This window comes from Perognathus longimembris, chromosome 7 (assembly GCF_023159225.1).
Source record: "Perognathus longimembris pacificus isolate PPM17 chromosome 7, ASM2315922v1, whole genome shotgun sequence".
Classification (NCBI taxonomy): domain Eukaryota; kingdom Metazoa; phylum Chordata; class Mammalia; order Rodentia; family Heteromyidae; genus Perognathus; species Perognathus longimembris.
The window spans coordinates 66552030-66577744 of NC_063167.1; the positions used below are offsets into that span (position 1 = coordinate 66552030).

At 47.7% G+C, this 25715-nt stretch overlaps 2 protein-coding genes and 1 pseudogene across 3 annotated transcripts in view; 2 read left to right on the top strand and 1 right to left on the bottom strand.

Annotated features, from left to right (window-relative positions):
• Positions 1–17360, bottom strand: Wnt2b (Wnt family member 2B). Its single transcript, XM_048351743.1, has 5 exons — positions 16333–17360; positions 8914–9134; positions 7556–7833; positions 5602–5866; positions 1–2599 (listed from the first exon to the last, which is right to left on the bottom strand). The coding sequence occupies exons 1-5, from the start codon at positions 16521–16523 to the stop codon at positions 2370–2372; spliced, it is 1185 nt and encodes a 394-aa protein (XP_048207700.1). The 5' UTR covers positions 16524–17360; the 3' UTR covers positions 1–2369.
• St7l (suppression of tumorigenicity 7 like) overlaps positions 1–25715 on the top strand; it is a 148473-nt gene that overhangs the window by 78882 nt on the left and 43876 nt on the right. The window contains exon 15 of one of the 2 annotated variants that reach the window (XM_048351739.1): positions 8726–8985. The exons of the other annotated variant lie outside the window; for it this stretch is intronic. Within the exon in view, the coding sequence (XP_048207696.1) occupies positions 8726–8770 (45 nt within the window). The 3' untranslated portion in view covers positions 8771–8985. Of the gene's footprint in view, positions 1–8725; positions 8986–25715 lie in introns of those variants that run through there. 2 annotated transcript variants of the gene reach the window in all.
• LOC125354411 overlaps positions 17033–25715 on the top strand; it is a 14829-nt pseudogene continuing 6146 nt past the window's right edge.

A 25715-nucleotide genomic window follows, 5' to 3' on the forward strand; every position in this document is an offset into this window, starting at 1 on the left:
TTTAAGAAATGGCAAAAGTGCCTCTTTGTGAGCTAGTGCTGAAGCCTAGGGGAAAATCAAGTATTATGAGATACCAGAAAAGGTGCACCTACTTCTTTCCACAGGGCAAGAACGGCAAATCAAATAACAGGTTACTGGGAATAGGACTTAAACACAGGTTGACTTCCACAGGAGGCCTATGCCATCTCTCATCAGTGTGGTGACTTGGATGTTCCTGAGGCTCTTTCCAGTAGCTTGGCATACAAGGCAGTATGTGTAAATTTACTCATACTCATAAATTTCCTTCATACTGATTATTACCCCACATTTCCCCACTATCCCAAAGCTTTCCATCTCTTAATCCCAGCCCAAGATGCTCCTCTCTTCACTTTCCATATCTTCCTCCCTAATCCCACTATTGGCTCATCAGTTACCCAGTTGACTCCACTCTGCAAGAAAGACATTCCCTTGGCCTGACTCACTCAGTCCCATTTCTCCACAGGCATCCCCTTACCGCAGACCACAAGAGCCCTGACTAGCTCATGTTTTGTGTTAATGAATGTGAAACCGGAGCAAATCCCCTCACCAAAAGAAAAACCACCCCAAACTCTCCCACACAGGTCTCAGCAGGTTACACAAATATTAGTCCTATCATCCAAATAAATCTGCCTCTGTGGCCAGAGCAATGGCTCCCCCAACCTCCTGCTGCCTGAGCAGAGCAAAGTTGTTCCACAAACATATGAAGACCCAAAGCAAAGGGATGTTAGAGAGGAACTTGAGAAAGGAAAGAGGGCCCATTTCTAGACTTCTCTGTGTAAACTCCCTAATCTGTAGACTGCTGTCAAGATCAGACAGGCCTAAACCAGAAGTTCTTAAAGAAGTTATGATGGGCTTGAATAGTCAGGTGAAGAGTATCTACTGGCTACCTTTTGGAAGCATAATTAAATTCAATATCTAAGATAGGTATATACTCTTATTGTACAGATGGGAAAAAGAAGCAGTTAGAAGAATTTAAGTATCTTCCAGAAAAATAAAAAAAAAAACAGTGACACAATGGTGATTTTTAACTCAGAACTGTCATAACTGCAAATTTCCATACCACTTTGCTGTTTTATCAGCAAGCAAGAGCTAACCATTGTCCAAGTAACATAAAATTAGGACATCGGGGTTTCAGACTCCATGTCTAATCCTCCAGCTTTACTAAGTCTGCTATCTCTAGGGATTCCACTATTGAAAACCTAGTTAGGCAGAGGTTAGTAGCAAAGAAGAAACTGCCCAATTGAAGCCAAATGTGGTATGAACAAGAATAATCACCAGGACCTGGAGAGTCACTAAATAAAGATTGGTTGAGTAAATGAAGGCAGGCTACTGCCTTCTAAGTTGCTTACCACATTGGCCCCAAGCCCCAGCACTTTCTGTATGTAGCCACAGCTCCTAGCTTCAGTGATCTGGATCTTCTAAAGAATTACTGAAACTCGAGGTCTCCTATCTTCTCAGTATATACTGATCCTCATGTTGCCCTAGAGATCAGCTTTTCTTACCCTCTCCTACCCTCCATGAGTTGCCTATCTTTTACTCAGTGTTTTCAAAACCTAGCTAGCCTCCAGAATAATGCATGGGGATGTGGTTGAATCCCACAGCCTAGCCAGATTTACTATAGTACTCTCTCTTTCTCCTTGTGCTGCTCCAGAGTTTTCTGATAATCTGTTAGAGTTGAGAATCAATCACTGTATGCCACCTCAGTCTGAACAGGCAACAGGTGAACAGATTTCTCTCTGATAAAGGTGGAAATGGTAAGAGAATGTGTGTTTGTATAGTTATGATTTTTTTTCTCCTATAAAACACAGAAGGTCATAAACTATATATGAGCATGTGAATGTAACCTATCCACCATCTTATCTAGCATTCTCGGGCTCTCAACAGTAGAGTGTTGTAAGAAGCCTAAGATTTTCTTTCAAGGAATCAGGCAGTCTGTTCAAACTGTCTCCAGGGAAGGAACATGCAGTTTTGTTTCTCTTGTCTACTTTTAGCTACCTTCCTCTTATACACCCAAGATGTATCAGGAAATGGGGGGGAGGGGGGAAAGCCATGACCAGGTAATTTAGTGCAACTCAAGTCACTCTGAAGACTTTCTACCTCTTCTACTCTCTCTTCAAACCTCCAGAGGGAAAATCAGGGAACCCACTCAGTTTCTTTATATCCTCTATCAACTCTTTCCCAGGGCTAAGGAACCAACCATGACATATGGTCCCTCTGGATTATTCTCCATGTCCTTAAATAGAAGCTGTAGCAGCCCAGGGTTGCAGGTGGAGAAAGGTGTGCATGCAAGGATCTTGTGCTTTTGAGTTGGCAGGCTTGAAGTGGAAGGGATGAGTGAGGTTCTTAAGTGTTCAGGTCTGGTCCAGCCACTCTGCTTTCTTGGGGGCCTTGCAAGTATGGATGTCCACAATGTTTCTGCACTCCTTGCACCGCACAGCACAGCACCAGTGGAATTTGCACTCACACTGGGTAACACGGGTGACTCGAGTTGTATCGTACCCTCGACCACAGCACATGATTTCACAACCATCTGTTCCTTTAGATGTCTTGCTGCAGACTCGACCTGCGGTGCCTAAGGAACCTGGGTTGGTGAAGAAAAGGGCGTGAGAACCAAATTACCTCTTACTCCAACTACTGTGGGCACCTTAATCACATCCTCAGGAGGAAGCCATAATCACTTTTCCTGAAAATATATTCACTAGCCATAAAAACTCCTCACAACCTCCTAGGCCAGTCTCAGTTGCTCCCACCATCATGGATCCAAAAAGATCACTGACCCCACCTGCAATTCTCTCCCTGTTAATACATTTCCATGTTCTCCTTAGAATGGAACCTTACAATGTACATAACTATGTTGGAAATTAAATTACAATTAAAGCAACTTGATCTATAATTTGCCTCTTCTAAGGAATCTTCCCACAACTCTGATTCTGATACCATCTGTTAGTATTTTGGTCTTTAGTTCCTATTTTATTAAGTTGTATTATACTGGAAAGAAGTACAGCATGGCCATTAAAGCATTAATACTGGACAAGTGCTTGTGGCTCACACCTGTAATCTAAGCTACTCAGTAGGCTGGAATATCCAGAGGATTGCTAATTGAAGCCAGCGCAGACAGAAAAGTCCATGAGGGCTGGGGATATAGCCTAGTGGCAAGAGTGCCTGCCTCGGATACACGAGGCCCTAGGTTCGATTCCCCAGCACCACATATACAGAAAATGGCCAGAAGTGGCGCTGTGGCTCAAGTGGCAGAGTGCTAGCCTTGAGCGGGAAGAAGCCAAGGACAGTGCTCAGGCCCTGAGTCCAAGGCCCAGGACTGGCCAAAAAAAAAAAAAAGAAAGAAAAGTCCATGAGACTTTATCTCCAACATTAAAATGCAGAAAGTCTGGCTGTGGGCATGGCTCAGAGCACCAGCCAAGCAAGTAAGCAAAAATTTTTTAAAGCATAATATATTTAGGGTTTTGTATATTACCTACAATTTCAGGTATCCACCACAGATCTTGGAACACACTGCCCAGATAAGGGGGACTATTGTATTTCAAGTGGGCAACAATTACATGTGACTAATTTTTACTGTAACTGGGGAACACAGCTATGAGAACATTCATGTCACAGAAAGTTCAACTGGACAGTAGAGTTTTAGAGGGAAAACCTGGCTCCATTCTCTCAGGATGTCATATTTCCTTTGAATTCAAAGAACTACTTTGTGTTTTTAAGAACTAATTTTATGCCTATGTAAAAAATGAGCACCTATATTACTCATCCTCCCTTGTAACTAAAGATCCTTGCCTCCTGACTCCCTCCCTCCCTCCTTCCTTCCTTCCTCTCCCTCTCCCCCTCTCTTTCTTTCTTTCATCTTTTCTTTCTTTCTTCCTTTCTTTTTTTTGCAGTAGTGGTGGCACTAGGGTTTGATCCAGGGCCTCATGCTTGCTAGTCAAGCACTTTACTTTTTCTTTTTTGCCAGTCCTGGGGCTTGAACCCGGGGTCTGAGCACTGTCCCTGGCTTTGTTTTGCTCAAGGCTAGCACTCTGCCAACTTGAGCTACAGCACCACTTCTGGCCTTTTCTATATGTGTGGTGCTGAGGAATCGAACCTAGGACTTAAAAGCACTACTTAGCCACACCTTTAGCTCCCCAAAGGTATATTTTTGGTATGTTGAAAAGGGTTATATGTCGGGGCTGGGGATATGGCCTAGTGGCTAGAGTGCTTGCCTCCTATACATGAAGCCCTGGGTTTGATTCCCCAGCACCACATATATAGAAAACGACCAGAAGTGGCGCTGTGGCTCAAGTGGCAGAGTGCTAGCCTTGAGCAAAAAGAAGCCAGGGACAGTGCTCAGGCCCTGAGTCCAAGCCCCAGGACTGCCAAAAAAAAGAAAAAAGAAAAGGGTTATATGTCAGCTATTATGAAATTATTTCTAAATCTCCGGAGTCTAACCCTCTGAATAAGCCCATGTGGAAACACACCTAGTGACCAGAAATCACTACTGGAGTCAAAAGGACTCTTTAGCCTTTTTTTTTTTTTCTTCTAGCCCTCTACAAAGTACACCAACTCTTTCTGCTACCAGGTATAGCTCCACCCTGTTTCTGTGCAGTTTTGTTCTGAGCCACTTGACTCTACAGAAATGACAGTGATGGGTGAAAACAAACAGTACTGAAGACAACTCAAGTTTTTGGCTCCACTTTACCCAAGTCCTGAATGTTGAGTCTGCAGAAAGAGCCTTTGGAGCCCTATGACAGTAACCAGAAGAAAAATAGTTCTATTACACTATTTAGCCTATGTGAGCCAGAAATTGTGAGGCAGGATGATAACTTCCACTCTCCTGGGGAGATACCCTATCACTTTCCCTCCATTCCCAAGAATTCCACCACTAAATAGTGAAAGTAGATTGAAAGGCAACCGTTCCCAGCTATACCTGCTTTTGTAGGAAACTCCTTTCTTGTCTCTCTAACTCCATTTTCAAGTTTTCAGTGGCAGCACACTGGATAAAGCCTTTCAAGACCATTTGTGGCCTGGTTCCAACCTGTCTTTCTAGCTTTAATCTCCCTTGCCAGACACCTTTATTCAGACATACTGATCTGCTCTGTCCCACCTACCATTTTACTCAAATACAGAAAATTTCTGCCTATTCTTTTCTCTTGCTATCCAGATAATCCCCACACTTCAAGGAGCAGCATAAGTATCCCATTTTCTGATAAATTTTCTTCATATTCCAGTCATCTGTCTTTACAGTTACATTTGTATACCAATTATTCATGTTTTGTTTATCTGTTGTGCTCGGGACCAAACCTAGGGTCCTACACAGGTGAGGCAGTACTGTATCTACTGAGCTACATCCACATGCTCGATCTCATTTCTTCAGGGAGAGTGTAAAGAGCTAAAGGTTTAATTCTGCTACTAATGCTTCTGTACATTGTTCATAACTGAAAACAGGTGGTTCATTTAGGATCAGATTTTCATGTGGGGAGGTTACTGACTTGTATAGCAACCCCTTCCTGAACTCCTACAAATAAATAGACCAAGATGATTAACCAAATGTATTAAGAACTGGGATCTGTGTCTCCGCCTGCTTTCCTTTCTCACCTGCAGCCTTGTCTAAGACACAGTAGTCTGGGGAGTTGTCAAAGTAGACAAGATCAGTCCGGGTAGCACGGCGATAGCCTTGGCGAGCTGCTGTGAAGTTGGCACCATCCTGGGTGGCTGTCACCTGCACGGCCCCATCATAGCGCCGCCGCAGGTAGTCACCTGTACGGCGGAAATCTGAGAGTGCACGCCAACAGGTGCGCAGAGTACAGGAGCCACTCACACCATGGCACTTACACTCCAGTTTCAGAAATCGCCGCACAGCCTGGGGATAGGGAGGAGGTAGGTCAGGAAGAAGCACTAGTCAGGCCACACAATTTTGTTACTCTAAGAACTCTGAAAGCCAGACACTGGTGGCTCACGCCTGTAATTCTAGCCAATCGGGAGTTTGAGATCTGAGGATCCACAGTTCAAAGCCAGCCTGGGCAGGAAAGTCTATGAGACTCATTTCCAATTAACCACCAGAAAACTGGAAGTGGTGCTGTGGCTGAAGTGGTAGAGCACTAGCCTTGAGCTGAAGAGCTCAGGGGCAATACCCAGGTCCAGATTCAAGCCCCACAACTGACAAAGAAAAGAACTCTGAAATCTGCTAGCCCAGGCTGGCTGCCCACATCAGATCCATTCTTTCTGAACAAGTTAAAGAATCTCTTCTCTTGGGGCTGGGGATATGGCCTAGTGGCAAGAGTGCTTGCCTCGTCTCGTATACATGAGGCCCTGGGTTCGATTCCCCAGCACCACATATACAGAAAACAGCCATAAGTGGCGCCGTGGCTCAAGTGGCAAAGTGCTAGCCTTGAGCAAAAGGAAGCCAGGGACAGTGCTTAGGCCCTGAGTCCAAGGCCCAGGACTGGCCAAAAAAAAAAAAAAAAAAGAATCTCTTCTCTTAAGAAATCTTCCTACTTGTCACAATACCTGCAGGACTGCTGAGCTATAAGCTTCATCCTACACTATATCCTTTAGTTCTTGTGTGTTTTAGAGGGCTAAGTACCATGCTTTTGTGGTATGTTATTTCCAGCATAATATATGGGAGGTGTTCACATACTAATGAACAGACTAGAACCATCCCTTAGTTTTCAGCTTTTATTAAGGCTTTTGTTTTTCTCTTTAAAAGTCACTTTTTAGCTGGGTGCTGGTGTCTCATCACTGTAATCCTAGCTATTCAGGAGGCTGAGATCTGAGGATCCCTGTTTGAAGCCAGCCCAAGTAAGAAAGTCCATGAGACTCTTATCTCCAATTAACCACCAGGAAAATGGAAGTGGAGCTGTGGCTCATTGGAGTAGAGCACTAGCCTTGAGGAGTAATAAGACAGCACCAGACCCTGAGTTCAAGCCCCATGACTGGCAAAAAAAAAAAGTTACTTTTCACCAGACACTGGTGGTTCATGCCTGTAATTCTAACTACTTAGGAGGCTGAGATTTGAGGATCACCATTCAAACCCAGCCCAGGCAAGAAAGTTCATTAGATTCTAATCTCCAATGAACAACCAAAAAAGCCAGAGGTGGAACTGTGTGTAACAGAGCACTAGCATTGAGCAAAGAGCTCAAGGACAGCATCTGAGCACTGAGTTCAAGCCCCAAGACTAGCACACACATAAAAGTTTCTTTGCAGCTTGTAGTTCAAGCTAGCTGAACAAAAAGTGAGATCCTATCTCAAAAATAACCAAAGCAAAAAGGGTGAGAAGCATGGCTCAAACAGAATGGTGCAAAGCCCTGAGTTCAAACCTTAGCACTACCAAAAAAAGTTTTCTCTCTCCCTTTTTCTACTTTTCACCAGTACAGAAACTTGATTGAACCCAAGAATTCCCAAGATCCCTTACATTCCTGTCCCAGGATGCTAAGACCCTTGGAATTGATCCAGAACCCTTTAGCTCTTCCACCATCACCTTTAGGCTCTGGTCATACAGACTAATTACCCTAGAAAATGTGAATGTTCATACCCAGATATGAGTACTGACCGTGCGACCACAACGGTTGTTATGTAAGTTCATGAGGGCGCGGGCATCTTTAAGCCTCTTCTCCTTGGCATCCACAAAGGCCTTGGCAAAGCGGACACCATAGTGGATGTTGTCACTGCAGCCACCCCAGTCAAAATCCCCACGTTGGTCATGATGTCGACCACGAGTATAAGGGTCACAGCTGCACACACTCAGTTCTCCCTGGCTACAAGCACGAGTGATAGCGTGAACCACTCCTGCTGATGAGATAGCATACACAAATGCTGCCTCTCGGCTACCTAAAGAGAGAAAGGGTAGAGGCATTTCAGGAAACAAGCCTATGTCTGTCCCTCCACATTATTTTTACTATGTAGTCCAGGCTGGCCCAGAACTCAAAATCTCCTGCCTTTATCCTCCACATGCTGTGGTTATAGACATGTGCCACACTTCTGGCTCTGTCCATACATCTCTTCAGCCCACCATAACCTCTCATATCTTTTTTCTCAGGGCTACCTCTATACTCTATTCAAGGTGCCTTTCCCTTCCAAGAGCATTCCTCAGAGTATCTGATTTCTTCCCCTTAGCCCTCACTGTTCTCCATCCACTTTCTTGTACAGTTGACTCTTATTTCCTTCCAATTTCCCTGGGTCCTTCCACTGCAAAGTCCCAAGGTGAATCATTCCTTCCCACTGAGTGCTAGCACTGGTATAGTTAGCTGCCTTAGACAAGACAAGCTTTTCCAGCCCACCTCTGCTAGACAGACAGTTCCCCATAATGCAGATCCAAGGGACAACCTGTCTGGAGACACATACTACTTTCCTCCGCCTGCTCAATTCCCCTTTCTGCTTCAAATCGATTGTTACCACTAGCATCCTCCAGTTTCCCATCTCATTCCCTCTCTCCTAGTTTCCAGCCTAGTCTTGCTTAGCTGTTTTGATGAGCTGGGGTCAAGCCACTGATTCCAAATATTTACATATTACCTTTCTGTCTATTTCTTGTTCCCATTACTGTAGTGTTGGGACTGTTAAGAGTGACATAGTAGTGCTGGTAAGAACCAAAGGATCTTTTCCTAGTTCTCACCTTTTCAGTGAATGGAAGCCCCCTCAGGCTTGGGAACTAGAAGTACAGAGAAAACAAAGGAGAAAGATGGAGGTACTAGGAAATAATTATCTTTGTTTCACCATCTTAGAGTACTGGGATGAGAGAGATTCCTACCTGCAAGGGTCTGGTTCCTAACTGTATCCTGAGCTTGACTCACAGTTGTTTCTCTGATTATGAAATAGTGTGTGGGAGAGGAAAGCAGGGATAACTACCCTTCCCACTCACCACCCCAAGCCCCAAAAGGGAAGGAGCTGGGGCAGCATGGACAAGGCCCCTACTTCTGAGCATGACACGACCAAAGACAGTGTGGTCCCTGTCCAGCGTGGTGCAGTTCCATCGGTGATGGCGGAACTGATGCTGACACTCTCGGATCCATTCTCGGGCACCTTCACCCACAGAGCGCATGATGTCTGGGTAACGCTGACACAGCTGCCGTTGCCGGCTCACCAAACCAGGGATGTTGTCACAGATCACTCGGGCTCCTAGTGCCCCAATGTACCTGTAAGATGGAGAACAGCCAACCATTTTCTACATCAGGAGGATCAAGAGAAAAAGGGTGCTGAGAAATGTTTGGTATGGTATCTAGACCTTAGATTCCTTTTCCTCCCACCAACCCACATCCCTGAGGGTGATGAGTTAGAGCCATTCCCCACAAGCTCTGGGGAAAGTTACTCAGTTGCAGAAAGAGTAATTGAGTGGTCTCCCACCATTACCAGTTCCCCAGCCAAAGGCTAGAAGTGACACACACTCCCAGAACATAAGCCAGGCATGTGTCATATACACAGAAGCTGTGGGCATGTCACACAAACCCATTGCCTGTTTATTTAATAAACATTACAATACTCAGAGAAAAATAAACTAACAAATGAAGGTCTGAAACAACACTTTGAAACCCACATGTAAGAGGCACATCCTGAGTGGCTGGTCCATGAAGACATGAGATTTGGCTGCGGGAGTGGGGGAGAGAGTGGGGGATGATGGAAGGACTGGCAGGAAGGGACATAGTGGGCAATTCTGAGTAATGTTTATAGCTCTATTTCAACTCATGTAGTTTTTTTTTTTTAATCCTCATTTTCAATCCAGAAGACTTCACCCCCAACTCTTCATTTCCTCTGTTTCCAGTTCCCAGGGCTTTTCTTAAGTAATGAAGCTTTTAAAGTCACTTTCTCTAACCTATTAGCACCATGTTCTCAATGGAAATGTGTGGACAATGACTGTTTTCAGTGGGCTAGATAAAGTAGTCCAGTCCCCGTTTGTCCAATAAGAACCATTACAAGAAGATCAGTCAGCATGAGCTACTAAAGGATAGGTAGGTTACTAGAATTATCCTCAAATTTTTTTTTTGTCAGTTGTGGGGCTTGGAATTCAGGATCTGGGTGCTATCTCTGAATTCTTTTGCTCAAGACTAGCACTCTACCACTTTGAGCCACAGTTCCACTTCTGTTCTGGTGATAAGTTAATTGGAGATAAGTCTCATGGACTTTCCTGTCCAGGCTGGCTTTGAACTGGAACCCTCAGATCTCAGCCTTCTAAGTAGCTAAGATTATAGGCATGAACCATCAGCACCCAGCTCAGATATCTTTTGTTGTTGTTAGTCATGGGGTTTGAACTTAGGGCCTGAGTACTGTCCCCAAACTCTTTTGCTCAAGGCTAGCACTCTACTACTTTGAGCCACTCATCACTTCTAGTTTTCTGGTGGCTAATTAGAGATAAGAGTCTCCTGGACATTCCTGCCTGGGCTAGCTTTGAACCACAATCCTCATATCTCTACCTCCTGAGTATCTAGGATTACAGGCAAAAGGCTACCAAAAGCAATCAGGCCCATTTACCGACTTCCTTGAGAAAACAAGCTAGCTTGACATCTTTTTCCATTTCTGTCTTCTTAACCTCATACCACCTTGCATAATTTGCTGGATATTCTCTATTCTGTCTTAAGATACAGCAGAGGAAGTCCTTTGCTATAGGGGCTGTGGGAAGCAGTTTCTACTTCAGACAGAAAAGCTTTAGTCCATGTTATGATTATGCCAGTCATTTGGGAACAGCCCTAAAATGTGCCTACAAGTGTGTGAAGGGAGGGCAGCTGGTGGGGGAGGGAAAAGCAGCTCTGGGTCCTGTTCTCCCCACCCACATGCATTCCCACAGCCAGCTCTCACCCACAGCCTGGATCACCACTGGTGACACCAACTCAAACAAACACAAGGAGGGCTGATGCTTGCCTCTTTGGGAACTCAGCAGGGCTGATGGGCCCCATCTGTGCTGAGGGAGGGATGAGAGGGCTGGCCCTGTACTAACAAATCCCATGGAATCAGCGTCCCCAGCACTGTCCATCAGGGCAGCAGCTTCCAGGAACAAACAAAATAAACACCCTAGGCTGGCCATGCCGGAAAGGGCTGCCTGACGCACAGCCTGAAGTTACACCCACTGCCGCGGTGCTTTGTTTGGAGAATCAAGATGATTGGAATTGGAGCTGGTCCCTGTCTCACCACCATTCTGCCTCCCCAGTTCAGCCCTGGAGTAGCAGTGTTCTGGGCAATGGGTATTTGTTTTTGTTTTTTACTGGGGCTTGGGAGGAGGGGGGTTCAATGGGAATGGGAGACCAATAACCCAGCCCTTGTGAGACAGTCTGGAGTGAGACAGGCCAAACTCTGGCAAAAAGGCCTTTTTGTGGTCTGACTTAAATCCATTCTGCTACAGCCCACATTGGTCCTTCTTATTACATTCTCAATGAGTATGGGAATGTGTGCTTAGTACCTAAGATGGGAAGATAATTAAACTTTTCTATTACCATGCCTATACCACTCAGTAACTGCTTCAAGACCCTGCAGTGCTTGAAGTTTGCCTGCTGTCCAATAGTTGATCCTTTGTAGTCACTTGGAGGAAAGGGCTTCAACAATGCTAAGCCTTCTCCCTCTCAGTTCATTTCATGCTTGCAAAATGCCTACCAGGTGCTAAGCACAGAGTTCAATTGTTAGAGGCATAAAAATTTGTAAGGTACCCCCAGCTCACAGTGCAGGAGAGTATACCAGAGGCCTTGACTTTGGGGCTTTTTGTTCCCTTCTGGAAGTTAGTGCGTAATTTACTTCCTTCTCCACTCCTGAACCAAATGACTTCTCTTTGCCTGCTTTTAACTAGTTCACATTCTTTCCTTTGACATAGTGGCTCACACCCTACTTTTTCTCCTTGTTTCTCAAAGCATGGTCCCCAGAAAAGCAGTGTGTACATCACCTAGGGATGCCCTGCCCTCAGGCCTACTGAATCCGAATCTGAATTTCATGGAGATCCCAACCTGATGTGAATACATTGCCCTTTTGAAACTGAGATTTCTGGTCTTTTGTTAACTTCAATATTTCCCAGTACTGAGAAAAGTTTCTAGCACATAAGGAGGGAAAGTTCACAGGGTGAGGCAGGAAATAAGAGGGCGAGGGCTGGGGATATGGCCTAGGGGCAAGAGTGCTTGCCTGGTATACATGAAGCTCTGGGTTCAATTCACCAGCACCACATATACAGAAAATGGCCAGAAGTGGTGTTGTGGCTCAAGTGGCAGGGTGCTAGCCTTGAGCAAAAAAAAGAAGCCAGGGACAGTGCTCAGGCCCTGAGTCCAAGGCCCAGGACTGGCCAAAAAAAAAGAGGGAGAGCTGAAACAGAGACCTTGCACTCTAACCACCCATTCTCTGTGGAGAACAAGTCACTTCCTGAGGCCGGCATTCATTTGCATCAATGGCAATGCCTCTGTGGACCAACTTAAACGATTTCACCAATGAAGACCAAGTTTCCAGCACATGAATCTTTAGGAGACACACTAACATAGCACTGACATGTGGGGATGAACTTTAAAAATGCCAAAGACAAATGAGAACTTAGTCACAACAGGGAGGGAAAGGCCAATGACACAAAAGACCAAAAATAAGACCAAAGAAAAGACTTCTGAGCCCACTGTGGTTGTTCTGATCTGTAATCTTAGCTACTCAGAAGGCTAGTGTTGGAGGATAATGGTTTGAGGCCAGCCCAGGCAGAAAAATCATCAAAATGCCAGTATTAGAGGTTTGGCTAAAGTGGCATAATGCCATCCTTTGAGAGCAAGAGGCTCTGTGTTCAAGTCCTGGTACTGGCACAAAAACAACAAAACCTCAAATACTAAAAACAAAATGGTGAAAACCTTTCCATTTGTAAATTAAAAATGTATTTTAAGAAAGTGGCGAGTACACAGTAGGTACTTTATTTATTGAATGAATACCCAACTGCTCTGATTTATCCCCAACTTCCCTGTCTCCTCACCACCCCTGGCTTGTTACAGTTTCACCACTTGTCAACACTGTCAGTCTGCTTGCAGATGTTCTGTTTGTATCCTTTTCATGAATCGAGGAATCCTTTTTTTTTTCCTTCCCTGTTTTTGTATATGTCCCCTACTGTACAAGGTTCTGCTTGGTACTTATAGGACTTCGAATATAGAGATAAAACTATTAACTTTCCTGAATCAGCTTTTAAACCACAGCATTGGAGTAGTACTTGACAGTTCACAAAGGATTTTTCTGTACAAAAATCCCAACACAGGCTGGAATATGGCCTAGTGGTAGAGTGCTTGCCTCACATACATGAAGCCCTGGGTTTGATTCCTCAGCACCACATATATAGAAAAATCCAGATGTGGCACTGTGGCTCAAGTGTTAGAGTGCTAACCTTGAGCAAAAGGAAGCCAGGGACAGTGCCCAGGCCCTGAGTTCAAGCCCCAGGACTGGCAAAAAATCACACACACACACACACACACACCACACGGTAAGAGGGGACAGAGAGAAAGAGAAAGCTCCATTCAATAGGTGAAGAAACTGAGCTTTCAGTTTCCTTCAGTTTCAGGGGTATTGGGAGGATTATTCTACCCATGAGGGCTAGTTGGAGGAGAACCTGGATGAAGGAAGCCCACCTGACTCTGAAGTCCAAATTCATTTTTTTGTTTACTTTTGGTAAGATGGTCTTACAATATAGCATGGGCTGGCCTCAATTTGTGATCTACCTCTCCAGTGCTAGGATTACAGGTGACTATCACCACCCTTGGCCCAAGTTTATTTTTATTTCAGGGGCAAGAGAGACATGCAGAGATTTTTTTTTTAGGATTACTCCCATTGTTCCAAAATTGGTGTGAACTTGAGCAAGTTTCTTATTATCCCTCTCCTTCACTTTCTTCATTTGTGAACAAGGAATGGTAATACCTACCTCACTGGAATCTTCTGAGCATTAATGAAGATAATGCTTCTGAAGTAGCTTGGCCATCATGCATGGAGTTTGGTAGGGGCTCACTAAGTGGCAATTGGTGTTTGTAACAGTAGTGTTACTATGACACTACTCTGTGATCCTCTATAAGCCACAAGAACAGTCCTACTCATGATTCTCTACTGCTAACTCTCTGCAAGATGAAACAAGGAAGCTCATGACGGCAACCCCTTATTTTTTACTGTTTATCAAAAACTAAGCAGAAACCATCTCCTCTTAGGAGACAGGAGGAAGGGAGTGGTTGGAGATGAAAGGGAAGAATCTTAGGCTATGAGAAAGATCATAGCTGGTGATAGTGATGCTCTTCTGTTCCACAGGAGGGCATGGGCTCACCAAGTCACCAGGCATTCGTCTCTTCCAGGGTTGTAGCAGTCATGCTTAGAGGGATCAGAGAATTACCTGGGGGCCTGGCCTGCCTTCAGAATTTGGCTTTTCATCTTATCCTAGGAGTGGTTACCAATGAGACAGGCATCTGGAGCTGCAGCTATGGCAGGTGGGCGCAAGGAAACGGAAACTACCTCTGCATCTACAGTCCCCCTGGCCCTGCTGTGCCTTCTTCCATTTCACAGGGACTGCGGAGTCCCTCTGCGCATCAGCAGCCTCCTTCCCAGCTCTTCCATTTAGGAGTTTTTCCACCATCATTAATATGAACCATGTGGAAGGAGGGCAAGAAAGGGAGAAAAGAAAAAAAATTAAAAGGAGGAGGGGAGGGTAAGAAATGGGGAAAAGGAGGAACCCTGCAAAGGTCTTTAGGAACCACCACCAGCATGCTGAAATTACCAGTGATGCTTCCTCATCTAAATACCAGTTGATTCCCAAGACTGCCTCCCAAACTGACAAGAAGCAATCCAGAGTTCCTAAAGGCAAATTGTCATTTAGGCTGAATAAAGATGGGCAGCTCTCCTTTATCCTTTCTCAACAGGGACACTAAGAAATTCAAGTCAAACTAAGCTGTGAAGGTAAAGGATGGCTTTGATCTCACTCTGAACATTGAAAGGCTTTTATCCTGTCTCATTTCTTCCTTTTTCCTTTCTAAAGGAATGTTTCAAGCCAGATGTAAGATATAGGCCTCTCTGCTCCCCCATCCAGAACCCCCCTCCTTGCCTTCTCCAACACTACAGAGATAAAAAAGATCCAAAAGAGAGATTTTTCTTCAACAGGAAAACGGGGGTGGGGGTTGGGGGTGGGGATAGAGAGAGACGCATCTTGAAATGATAGGAATCTGCAGCCCAAGCTGGCTGGCCCCTCAGCCAGCTACCCCTCGCCCTTCCAGCCAAGATTCCAAGTGAAGAGGAGAAAAGCCACAGGGTGCAAGAGGAGAAGAGACCACACTTGGTGGGGGTGAGGGGTGGGGGTGGGAAGGGAAGAGGAGCACAGTAAGGAAAAGAAGGGGGGCAGTGCGTGGTAAAGAGGGGCACTCACCCAGTCCAAGAGGCCAGTTTGATTGGAGGGGTAAAGAGGAAAGATGAGAGCATTGAATCTTCTCTCACTCAAGTCTCCCCCCCCCCTTGCCTTTCTCCCTTCCCCCCCCCCCCCACCGTGGTGAGGGAGGAGGAAAGCAGCACTTCTTCCTAAGAGGACAGACAGGATGAGTACCATTCTGGACTAGGGAGCCCTTGGGGGTAGGGATGGGGGAGTGTGAAAAGACAGACAACAGATTTGCAGTAGATTTGTCATGTCTTTTGCCTCTTCGGCCTTCTCGTGAAGTCTGAAACCGGTGAGAAACCTGAGGAGAGGGTCTCTCACTGTTTTGGGACTCCAGAAGCCTCTGGCTCTTGGAAAGGAAAAGTAGGACTTGGGGTCATCTGGGAAAGGAAAGCAAGAAGGGAGGGAGAAACCAGTGACCCCGGCGACATCCTCAAAACCGTGACTGAAGACAACGTCCAGATTATGCAAACTTAAGTAGTGAATTCGTCTTCATTTTGGTGGGGTGGTAATTAAGCCTGGATTTCACTTCTGTCTAAGATCACGCTGGGTGCTCATCAACGCCATTCTGTGATACCTACGGGGTGGGCTAAACTAGCCGAAGCTTGTCTGCCCTGGCCAGCTGTCCCTCTCTGCCTCCGGGCCTGCCGTCTGGGCCTGCCGCAAACTTCAGAGGGTCGGCTGGTTCCCTGAACCCTCCTAGAGGGAAAATCAGAAGGTAGCTTCTGCCCTAAGAGGCTTGTAGCCTTCCCCACCCCCCAGGGGACGTTGCCTAGGAGGCTCCAGTAGCCTCTACTACAGAGCATCCACGCCCTCACCAAGCAGGTAAGGCGCGGGGCTCCATCTCCTCTTCCTGATCTCCTCACTGGCTCCTTACTGTTGGGTTGAGGGTCCTACCAGGATCACCTCTACCTCCAAGCAACAACCAGGTGGCTCACCGTTGCCCGCGCCCGAAGCAGTATATCCCCGCGGGGCACTCACCGCCCAGTCAGGAGAGCCACACTCACCACCAGGACGAATCCACGCGGGCTGGCAGAGTCAGCAGCAGCAGCAGCAGCAAAAAGCAGGCAAGACCAAGGCGGGCCGGAGCCGGGGAGACGTCGGGGGCAGCAGATCTGGGCGCGGGTGCGGGGATCAGGGCGCGGGCGCGCCGAGGGGCGTGCTGCGCGGCTTCCTGCGCACCACCGGACCTCAGCATAGCTCCCCGAAGGCTGCCGGCCGCGCAGCCCAGAGGGGTGTGGACGGGACACCGTCTGGGGATACTCAGGCTGCTCCTACCTCACCCTTCTGGGTGGCCATTGGGCTCGCGAGCGGCTGCGATCTAAGGTCACGTGGAGTACCGGAGCACCGCGCGGGGTCCCGGGGAGGGCGAGAATGGCAGTGTTCGGAAACCGACGACGCTAGCTAGCTGGGGTCCCGAGGTGCGCTGCGGGAGCCCCGGGGGCGGTGTCAGGGGTTCCGAGGCGCGGAGTGGAGCTGCGGGGCCGAGCACGCGGACAGCCCCTCCAGCCACAGGCTCTCATTGGACGGCGCGGGGCGGGGCCGAAGCCGGGAACACGCGCAGCCTTCGGGGCGGCTCCGCCCGCGCCAACCCGGGTGCTGCTCCGCGGCTCCCTAGGTGTGGCGGCCGCACCCTCCCCCCCTCCCGTTGGCTGCCCCTCAGCTCTCCTTCGCTCCTCCGCGCCGCGCCCCACCTGCTCCGGAGCGATGCGACGGGGTGCAGCCGCTCCACAGAGCCCGAGGAGCCCCGTCCCTACCGATGTCGCGTCACCGGGTCCTAGCGCCCTTCATTCAACAACTCCGACAGCAGCGTGGATGGCAACGCTCACCGAGTGGAGGGGGCTACAGACACTTTCCCGGGTCCCCTAACCTACAATGGCAATGACAGGGAAGTTGAGGTCAGAAGATGCACGCGTTTTACTAGGGTCCCTTCCACTCTTACACTTCTGTGAAATGGGTAGAAACAAAGCCGTCAAGAATTGAGTGTCTCTTAACTCCTTTCCCCTACTCGGGGTAGGCTTGTTTGGGGCTTCTTCTGAGAGACAACCTCCCCCCCCTTCCTTCTGCCACGATGTTCCATCTAGGTTATCTAGGCCCCTGCAGTGAATCCTCGTGGAGGAGACACACCTGCGGGTGACGCCTGGTGCCTTATGGCCACGGCTCCACCACGCTGGGTCGTTCCCCCCAGTATTTTGGTCCCCCACCCCCTCGGGCCGAGCTGCAACTTGGAAAGAATCAGAAACATCTGGGCCGTTTTCCCCCACCAGAGGCCAGGGTGGGGGTCCTGGTAAGAGAGGAGCCATTTGCTCCTCGCTTTTCCACCCTTCCCACCTTCCTCTTCTCATCTGCTCCTGCATCCTTGCTCAGTCATAGGCACAGCGGGTATGTGATAACCTCGGGAAGGCTGGAGAAGGGCTTCCCTATCCCTCCTCCACCCTACTTCACCTCCCAGGCTGGCAGAGAGAGCCCCTGCTGAGAAATCTCTTTTAAAGCCTTGTGCCTTCCAACTTGAGTCTACCCTCTGGGGTCTGGCTCTGCCTTCAGCCTCAGTTTCTCCAGCCTGGCCCCTCATTGCCAGGTGTCCTGCATGCCTCTCCTCCTGACTTATCTAAAGTATAAAGTATGAGTGTAAACAATTTGCTAGTCACTGTCCACCTCCTTAACACCAATCTCACTGTCAGTCATTGTTTGGGTGGTGGGGTGTTAGAGAAGCCCTTGTGTGAAGGACAGGGCCCAGCTGGCTGGAGAATCACAGAGGCAGAGGCAAGAGAGGAGGGTTCAGTTCAGCCCCTGGTCCCTCTCCCCACTTCTCAGTACACCTCAACCTACTGAGGTAAGGGGCCAAATGCCCTCCTCAAGCCAACAAATACTTACTGTTTACCAGGTGCTAGGACAGAGCTAGGCACAGAGGACACATCAGGGAGCAAAGCAAAATGAAATAATTTCTGCCCTCATGGAGTTTACATTCTATTGGGGTGGAAAACAGAACATTAACATGTACATTGTTTTGAAACTTTTGATTTATAGTAATTAGAATCTATTTCTTCTATGCAATTAAATTTGGGGAATCTTTAAATCATGTGATAGAAGCATAGAAGATCTTAGAAAGTAGTAGGGGTATTGGGGAAGTAGAGAAGAGTAAGGGCTGGGACACAGTTATAACCAGGGTGATTAAGGTCTCTTCATCACAGTGACATTCAAGCAAAGATGTGTGAGATGCTGCACAAAGCTGAGAGGATCCAAAGGGTCAATAACCGCCCTAGGGCCAAAGTGGGTTGGTGTACAGGGGCTAATGAGAGGACCAAGCAGCGGGAGCCAAGTGAACTAGGAAGGAAGAGAGGAATTCAAATAATGGAGAGTGGTCTAAGTTATGGAAGGAAGGTGTTCATCAGCATTGGTGATATGACATTGGACAGGAGTGGGAGAAAATGGACTGCAGGGACCATTCAGAACCAGCATCTGACCACATGAACCAGGAAAGAATCCTTTTCTTCCCCTTTCCTTTTTGCTCCATTCTGTTAGGCTCTGGTTGGCCCGTTGTGCCTTTGAAAGGTACACATGGACTATGACGAGTTTCCTTGAGAGAGGCGGGTGGAAGCAGAGAAAGCCCAGGCCCTTTCCTGGCTGGGCCCCTTTCCTTGGACCACTCTCTCTCCTCCTCCCAGTCCAGCCCACCCCCTTTGCAGGACAGCAGTCTTCCAGCTCCAGCAGCCTCTCCCAGACTCCACTGTGTGTTTAGACCTGGGTGTGACTCTGGCCTTGCGTTTGCTTCTACATATGGGCCTGGGGTTGTGGGATAGGAGCTGGAGATGATCACATCTACCCTTGGGTGGACTGACCCACACAGGCTCCAACTCACTTCTGAGGCCCCTTCTTTGGCTTCAGTTGTCTTCATAGTTGAGTGGGACCGTGTCTTGGCACAGCATAGATACTCAGCTATTAAAGTATATTTCTGAGTATGCTGAACTGGTGGGGGGGGGGGGAGTCAAAGAATGCCAGCAACTCTGAGAATGAGCAGCTCAAGGGACACGATTTCTCCCCAAGGCTTACAGGCTACCTCTGCCCCCAAGTAGGCAACCCAGGATGGGCCTTTGCTACTTGCACCCCTTCCCCCCTCTCCCAGGCCCCAGTTCTCCAGGAGGAGCCCAGGCTGCTGGAGCCAGCTGACTGCAAGTGCTGCACTCAGCCACTTAACTAGAGAACAAATACAGAGCCAGAGAAGAGGTTTTCTGGGATCTGCCACTTTGGAGCCTCAAATCTCAAAATAAACTTCCAATCTCAAGGTCCTAGACACACTTGGAGAGCTCAGCTCCTCACGCGAGGGTCTGTTGTGTGGCTTTCAGGCCAGTGTCAAGGCCAAAGTCTCAGGCTAGGCTCCTTGACTTTATTTTCCAGCTCATCCCACAATCCTTCTTTTAAGTTATGGTACCTAGGAGGAGCCTCTGACTGGAGAGTCAAATACAGATCTGGATGGCCCTGCATAGGACCAAGTCAGCATTTATGCATTTATTAAGCACCTGCTGTGTGCCTACTGGCCAGGGCATCATCCTAAATGACACAGGAGAGAAAGGAAGCTGTCTGAGGACAGGGTGCTAAGGTTGAAGGTGGCATACTGCAGATATATTGAACAGAATTTTGAAGAACTTGAGACTCTCCCAATTCCCAAGGCTGCTAGATTTCTGGGGGCCACCAGCAAACAAACTCCACCCCATGGAGCAGAGCGGAGTCTTCCCTCTTCCTCCTGAAGGCACTCTGTCCTTTCAAAAATGATTCCCATGGGAGAAGAGCCCACTCCCACTGGATAGCCCACCCCTCACTGTACTCCCCAGCGAGGCTACTTATGAGTTGAGACTCATGTTTTGCTCTATCCTAAGACATGCGTGGCTGAATTGAATAAAATTTTACTGGCCCCTAGATGGAGCAGAGATGAGCTAAGGGGAACTCGGGTGTGGGTAAATGGCTCTTACTCTGCCCTGCTCTATCCTCTGGAAGGTCTCCCCTTCTTGGGCCCCTTTAGTGATGACCTTCTCTTTCCTGGTGGGTGGGAGGTGGTGTGGATGGTAATGAGCAGAGAAAGGCCAAGAAGGGGCTGGGTGGGGGGAGGTTTGGAAGGGAGTCAAGGAATTCCTGAGCCTGCTACTTGCACAAGGGGCCCTGAAACGCCTTTCCCGAGATTTCTTTGCAAACTGAAGCAGGTCTCACTTGAATTGGGGCCAGTTTCACATAGGCCTCTAGTCTCCCTCCTCCTGCCCTGCTGCATCATGCAGGTGTCTTGGGGAGAAGAAGGGAGCCTGGGAAGAACCCAGGGGTGCTTAAGGGGGTGGTTTGGGGACCCATGTGTTGTACACAGCCTGGCTGGCCTCTCCTCGGTATTTATGAGCTCCCAGGCGTGTCTCTCAGAGGCCAGGCCAAGGAGGCTTTTTTTTTTTTAAGGGGGTGGGTGGTCAAGACAAATTAAGAAAGGAGGCTTTGGTGCCATAGTATCCCTTTCCTCCGAGCTAACAGATAAACAAAGAGCAAAGGGTTCTCTGGGACCCAGAAGATATTTAATGGAGAAGAGGAAGAAGAGGAGGCTATGGGAGGAGGAGTCGGGGGAAGAATCTGAAGTCTTCTAGGACTTTGACTCTCATTACACTAGAGCCGGGTGGTGGGCGGGCTGAAGGCCATCCCGGGCGGGTGGCCCAGGTTCTGAGTGAGTCCAGTGGGTGTTCTGCTGGGATCCTGGGTGGTCACTGACCAGGCTTTTCCCAAAGGAAAGTTCCTATTTTGTCTCCAGGATCCCTTTTGGCTGATATGCCTGTATCAGATAGATTAGGTATCAAGCAAGCCCTCTTTCTCTCCCTTCCACCTGTTCTAGGCCCTGGAATGGTCTAGAAGTGTGATTTGCTTCTAATGGAAAAAAAAAGCCAGGCTATCTACCTCCCTTCCCTTCAGGTCTTCTCTGCTGTCTCTACCTCTTATTCCTATGGTCTCCCCATCTCTTTTCCCTGAGCCCTATTTCTGGCTGTATTTCTGGTGCTCTGTGTCTATTCCTGTCTCTTTGGGTTTCTCTTTCAGTCTTTGTCTCTCTGTGTGTCTATATCTGCCAGCCTACTCTCTCCTCCATTTGGATTCTGTCTGCCTTTCTCTTTCTAAGCCCTGTCTTTGCAGCCTGTGTCACTCCGTCTTTTGGTAAGCAGGCACTCAGGTCTCCCCATCTTTCTTTCTGTGTGAATCTGCACCACTGTTGGTCTTGCTCTGGTACTAGGGCTTGAACTCAGGGACTGGACATTCTCCTTTAGCTTTTTCATTTTAAGGCTGGTGCTTTACCACTTGTGCCATGGCTCCACTTGTACCTTTTTTTCTGGTTCATTGGAGTCTTAATGGACTTTTGTGCCAGCTGGCTAACAATCTCAGTCCTAAGATCTCAGCCTCTGGAGGAGCAAGGATTATAAAATAGAGCCACTGGTTTCCTTCTTCCTTTCCTCCCCTTCCCCTCCCTCCCACCCTTCTTCCAAATCTATGTGAACCTGCCTCCTACCCACCTCTGTATTTTTGGTGTGTGATTTTCTTTCTCCTCCTGCTCCCTGTCTCATACCTCTCCCTTTGCAGGTCCAGCAATATAGTATAAAGTGCCTGAACCTGTTCCCTCAAAGTTTCTGCTTCTTTCCTTTCTCAATTCGAGCCTGAAGTCACAACTGTGGGACCCTAGGGGTTTCAGTGGGGAGGGTGTCTGATACTGTCAGCCAGGAGCCCCCAGAGGACTCCTCACTCCTCCACTCTCTTAAACATCAGGGTAGACAGGGTCCCTTTCTGAGGCCATGTCTGGGATACAAACCAGATTAGCTCATCTCTCTAATCCTCTTTGTGCTGGGGCCTCTGCCAGGCAGGGACACCCACAGCGCAGAGCAAGTGTGTGTGTGTGTGTGTGTGTGTGTGTGTGTGTGTGTGTGCAAATTCTCAGAGAAAACAGAACATCCAAGGTCCTCCTCCCTGTTACCCTGCCCTCACCGTGTAAGAGAAACATTCTCTGCTCTGGAGCCAAACTAGGTTTTTCAATCATCTGTCAGTTCCTCACCTCCACTCCACCTCTTCCTCTATAGCCTCTCTAGGCCTAAAGTGCCATTCCAGCCTGATGTAAACAGCGCAGAATCCGTTCCCCCACCCCACCCCCGCCACCTCACGGGCCTGCATTCCTCTTCTGTTTTCATGGGACAGCGTGTCCATCCCTCCCAGAGCACTAGGAAGGACATGGGGGTGCGGGGGAAGGACAACGCGGGAGAGCAGGCTGTTCCTGGGCTTCACACCCCACATTGGAAGCCTCCTGCCCTGCTCTGAAGTTTCATTGGAGAGATTTCGCTTGGCTGATAAGATCAAAGCATTCCCTCTGCCAAATCATTACCTTATTTTTGAGGCAATTATAGAATTTATTGTATCAGTTAGCCAGATCTCCAGCTGCAGGCGGTTATCGCTGGCTGTCTTGCGTGAACTTGCAGGGGAGAGAGCGGGGACCGAGAAGGAAGGGCGGGGTGCGGGGCTGGGCCCCCAAGGCAAGGCCCGGGGAGCTGTCCGGCTACTTTCAGCTGAGATGCGCCCCTGGAGGAGATGGAGAACCTCCAAGTTCCTCCTTAGCGCCCCGCCACTTCCCGAGGGCCTGGCATCCCTGGAGTCGCCACCCGTGCATGTGGCCCCAGGAGTTCACGGAGGGAGGATCGCAGCGCTTCGGCCCGGCCCCGGGTCCCGGCCCCGCGGGGCCAGCGCTGAGCCCGGCGGGACACGGACCCTTCCCCACGCTCCGCTGCGTGACTTGGCGCCCCGTCGTGGCGTTTGCAGGAAAGACAAGGCGGGGAGCGCTTCGTTTTCTCGGGGGAGCTCCTGCATCCTCACCCTACCCCCTGCACAAGTGGTGAGGAAAAGAGGGGTGTTCCCAAGAGTGCGGGAAGGTGGCTCCTTGCCGCTGTTGTGCGAAGACTGCAGAAGAACCTCAGCTACTGGAGAGCTGGGGTTGAGTCCGGGGAGGGGACCCAGGAGTGCAGTCCTCAAACTTTTTTGTCTCAAAATCCTTTTACACCCTTAAATGTCATGAAGGTCCTCCAGAGGATTTAGTTTACACAGATTATATGCATTCATAGTAAAAATTGACACAAACAGGAGAATCGACTGAAAAACCTCCCGAGGGCCAAAGTTAAACCATCAGAGCAATCATTAAAAAAATAATATTAGATAGTAATCCAACGTATAAAATAAATACCTAAAGCTGGGCACTGGTGGCTCACACCTGTAATCCTAGCTACTCAGAAGGCGGAAATCTGAGAATGCTCGTTTGAAGCCAGCCCACGCAGGAACCTCCATGAGAATCTTGTCTCCAATTAACCACCAAAAAGCTGAAAAAGGAGGTATGGCTCAACTGGTACATCACCCCAGCCTTGAGTGGAAAAAGCTAAGGGCTAGCCCTCAGATGGGGAGTCTGCCCCAGTATGGCACAATACATAAACAAAATGCATACTCACTAGTCCATATAATATAAATTAATGATTAAATGAATAAATAAATGGAGGAAGAGATAGGTATCTTACGTGGAAGACTTCCAAATAATTTGCATGCCACTGTGCTAAGAGGTGGAATACAATTGTTTGTCTTAAGGCAGTCTGTGATTCCTAACCTCCTTCCAAAGAACATAGAACTGCAAAGGGCATGAAGGAGAAAAGCACTTTTGTTTTTCATTTGTGGGGTTGAACTCTGAGCCTGGGAGCTGTCTCTAAGCTTCCTTGTTCACGAACAGCCCTCTACCACTTTGAGCCACACTGCCACTTCCGGCTCCGGTGGTTAATTGGAGACAAGAGCCTCACAGACTTTCCTTGGGGGGCTGGCTTTGACCCAGGGGTCCCATATGTCAGCCTCTGAGTAGCTAGGATTACAGGTGCGAGCCACCAGCAAACCAGACCAATACCTGACCAAGGACAGCATCAGTCAGGGTGGCAGCGTGTACCTGAATGAGATGTGATGACAGTAACACAAGCATCCTGCTGCTGGTGAAATGCAAAATGGTACAGACACTTTGAAAAACTGTAGAAAGAAGATTCCTATATATATATATATATATATATACTCTTACCACATAATCTAGTGAGTGCTGTCCTTTATATTTTCCCAGTGGGCTTAAAAACTTAATATTTACACAAAACTCTTTACCAAGATGCTTGTAGCAGTTTTATAACTGCCAAAATGGAGAAGCAATTAACACATCCTTCAGTGGAAAAGGTAAACAAACTGTGGTATGTATAGAGAGTGGACTATTCTCCAGTGCTAAAAGGAAATGAGCTACGGAGCCATGAAAAGACACTTTCTACCTCCAATATTTATTAAAGTGAAAGAAACCAATCTGAAAAAAAAGCTATGATTTCAATTATATTACATCCTGGAAACAGAAGAATTATGGAAACAGTCAAAAGGTGGTTAATTGCCAAATTTTCCTTTTTGATCTTTCTCCCCACAATCCTAATGAGAAAAATTATGCAAGTTAATCAGGCCTTGTGCTTGTTAAGCAGACACTCTTCCATTTGAACCAAGTCCCCAGAAATCTTTTTTTTTTTTTTTTTTTTGCCAGTCCTGGGCCTTGGACTCAGGGCCTGAGCACTGTCCCTGGCTTCTTCCCGCTCAAGGCTAGCACTCTGCCACTTGAGCCACAGCGCCGCTTCTGGCCATTTTCGGTATATGTGGTGCTGGGGAATCGAACCTAGGACCTCGTGTATCCGAGGCAGGCACTCTTGCCACTAGGCTATATCCCCAGCCCACCCAGAAATCTTTTTGAACAATCTTTCTGAACAATTTTTGAACAATTATTGAACTCGATTGTTTTCTAGTTCGTGAGATCATCAGGTATATAATATACAGCATATTATATATAACTACTTTTTAGTTAGTATACATCAATATTGTACAGAGATGTTTCATTGTGATAAGTCCATAGATGGATACAGTGTACTAAGAACGAGTTCATACCTCTACTGTTGCCTTAATACCACTTTCAAGCAGTGTTTCATTGCCTATCCTCTTTTCATGTTTCATGGCTTTCATTATGTCATCTTGTGTGTATGTGTGTGTATGTGTGTGTGTGTTCATGTGTGTATATGACATGCTTCTATTTCACACATCCTAGCCCTCTCTCCTTTTCCCCCTCCCCCCTTTTGTCTTTGTCTCCCAGGAAGTCCTCCCTTTTTTCCTGAGTTGGCTTTGAATAGTTATCTTCAGTTCTCAGCCTCCTGAGTAACTAGGATTACAGATGTTAGCCACCAGCACCTGGCTTATATTAAGTCTTGAAGTCAGGTATAATTTGTCTTATTACTTTGTTCTCCTTCAATGTTGTGTTGACTGTGTCCTTTATCTCCTTACAAAGACCTTTCTGTGTGTT

What these genes read in the sequence shown, in the direction of transcription:
- Wnt2b (XM_048351743.1), bottom strand. Translation starts at nt 16,523, where the DNA reads ATGCTGAGGTCCGGTGGTGCGCAGGAAGCCGCGCAGCACGCCCCTCGG. An exon ending in ACAACCGTTGTGGTCGCACG is followed by an intron (nt 5,867 to 7,555) that starts GTCAGTACTCAT and finishes CCCTATCCCCAG; the next exon opens with GCTGTGCGGCGATTTCTGAA. An exon ending in TGTCTTAGACAAGGCTGCAG is followed by an intron (nt 2,600 to 5,601) that starts GTGAGAAAGGAA and finishes TCACCAACCCAG; the next exon opens with GTTCCTTAGGCACCGCAGGT.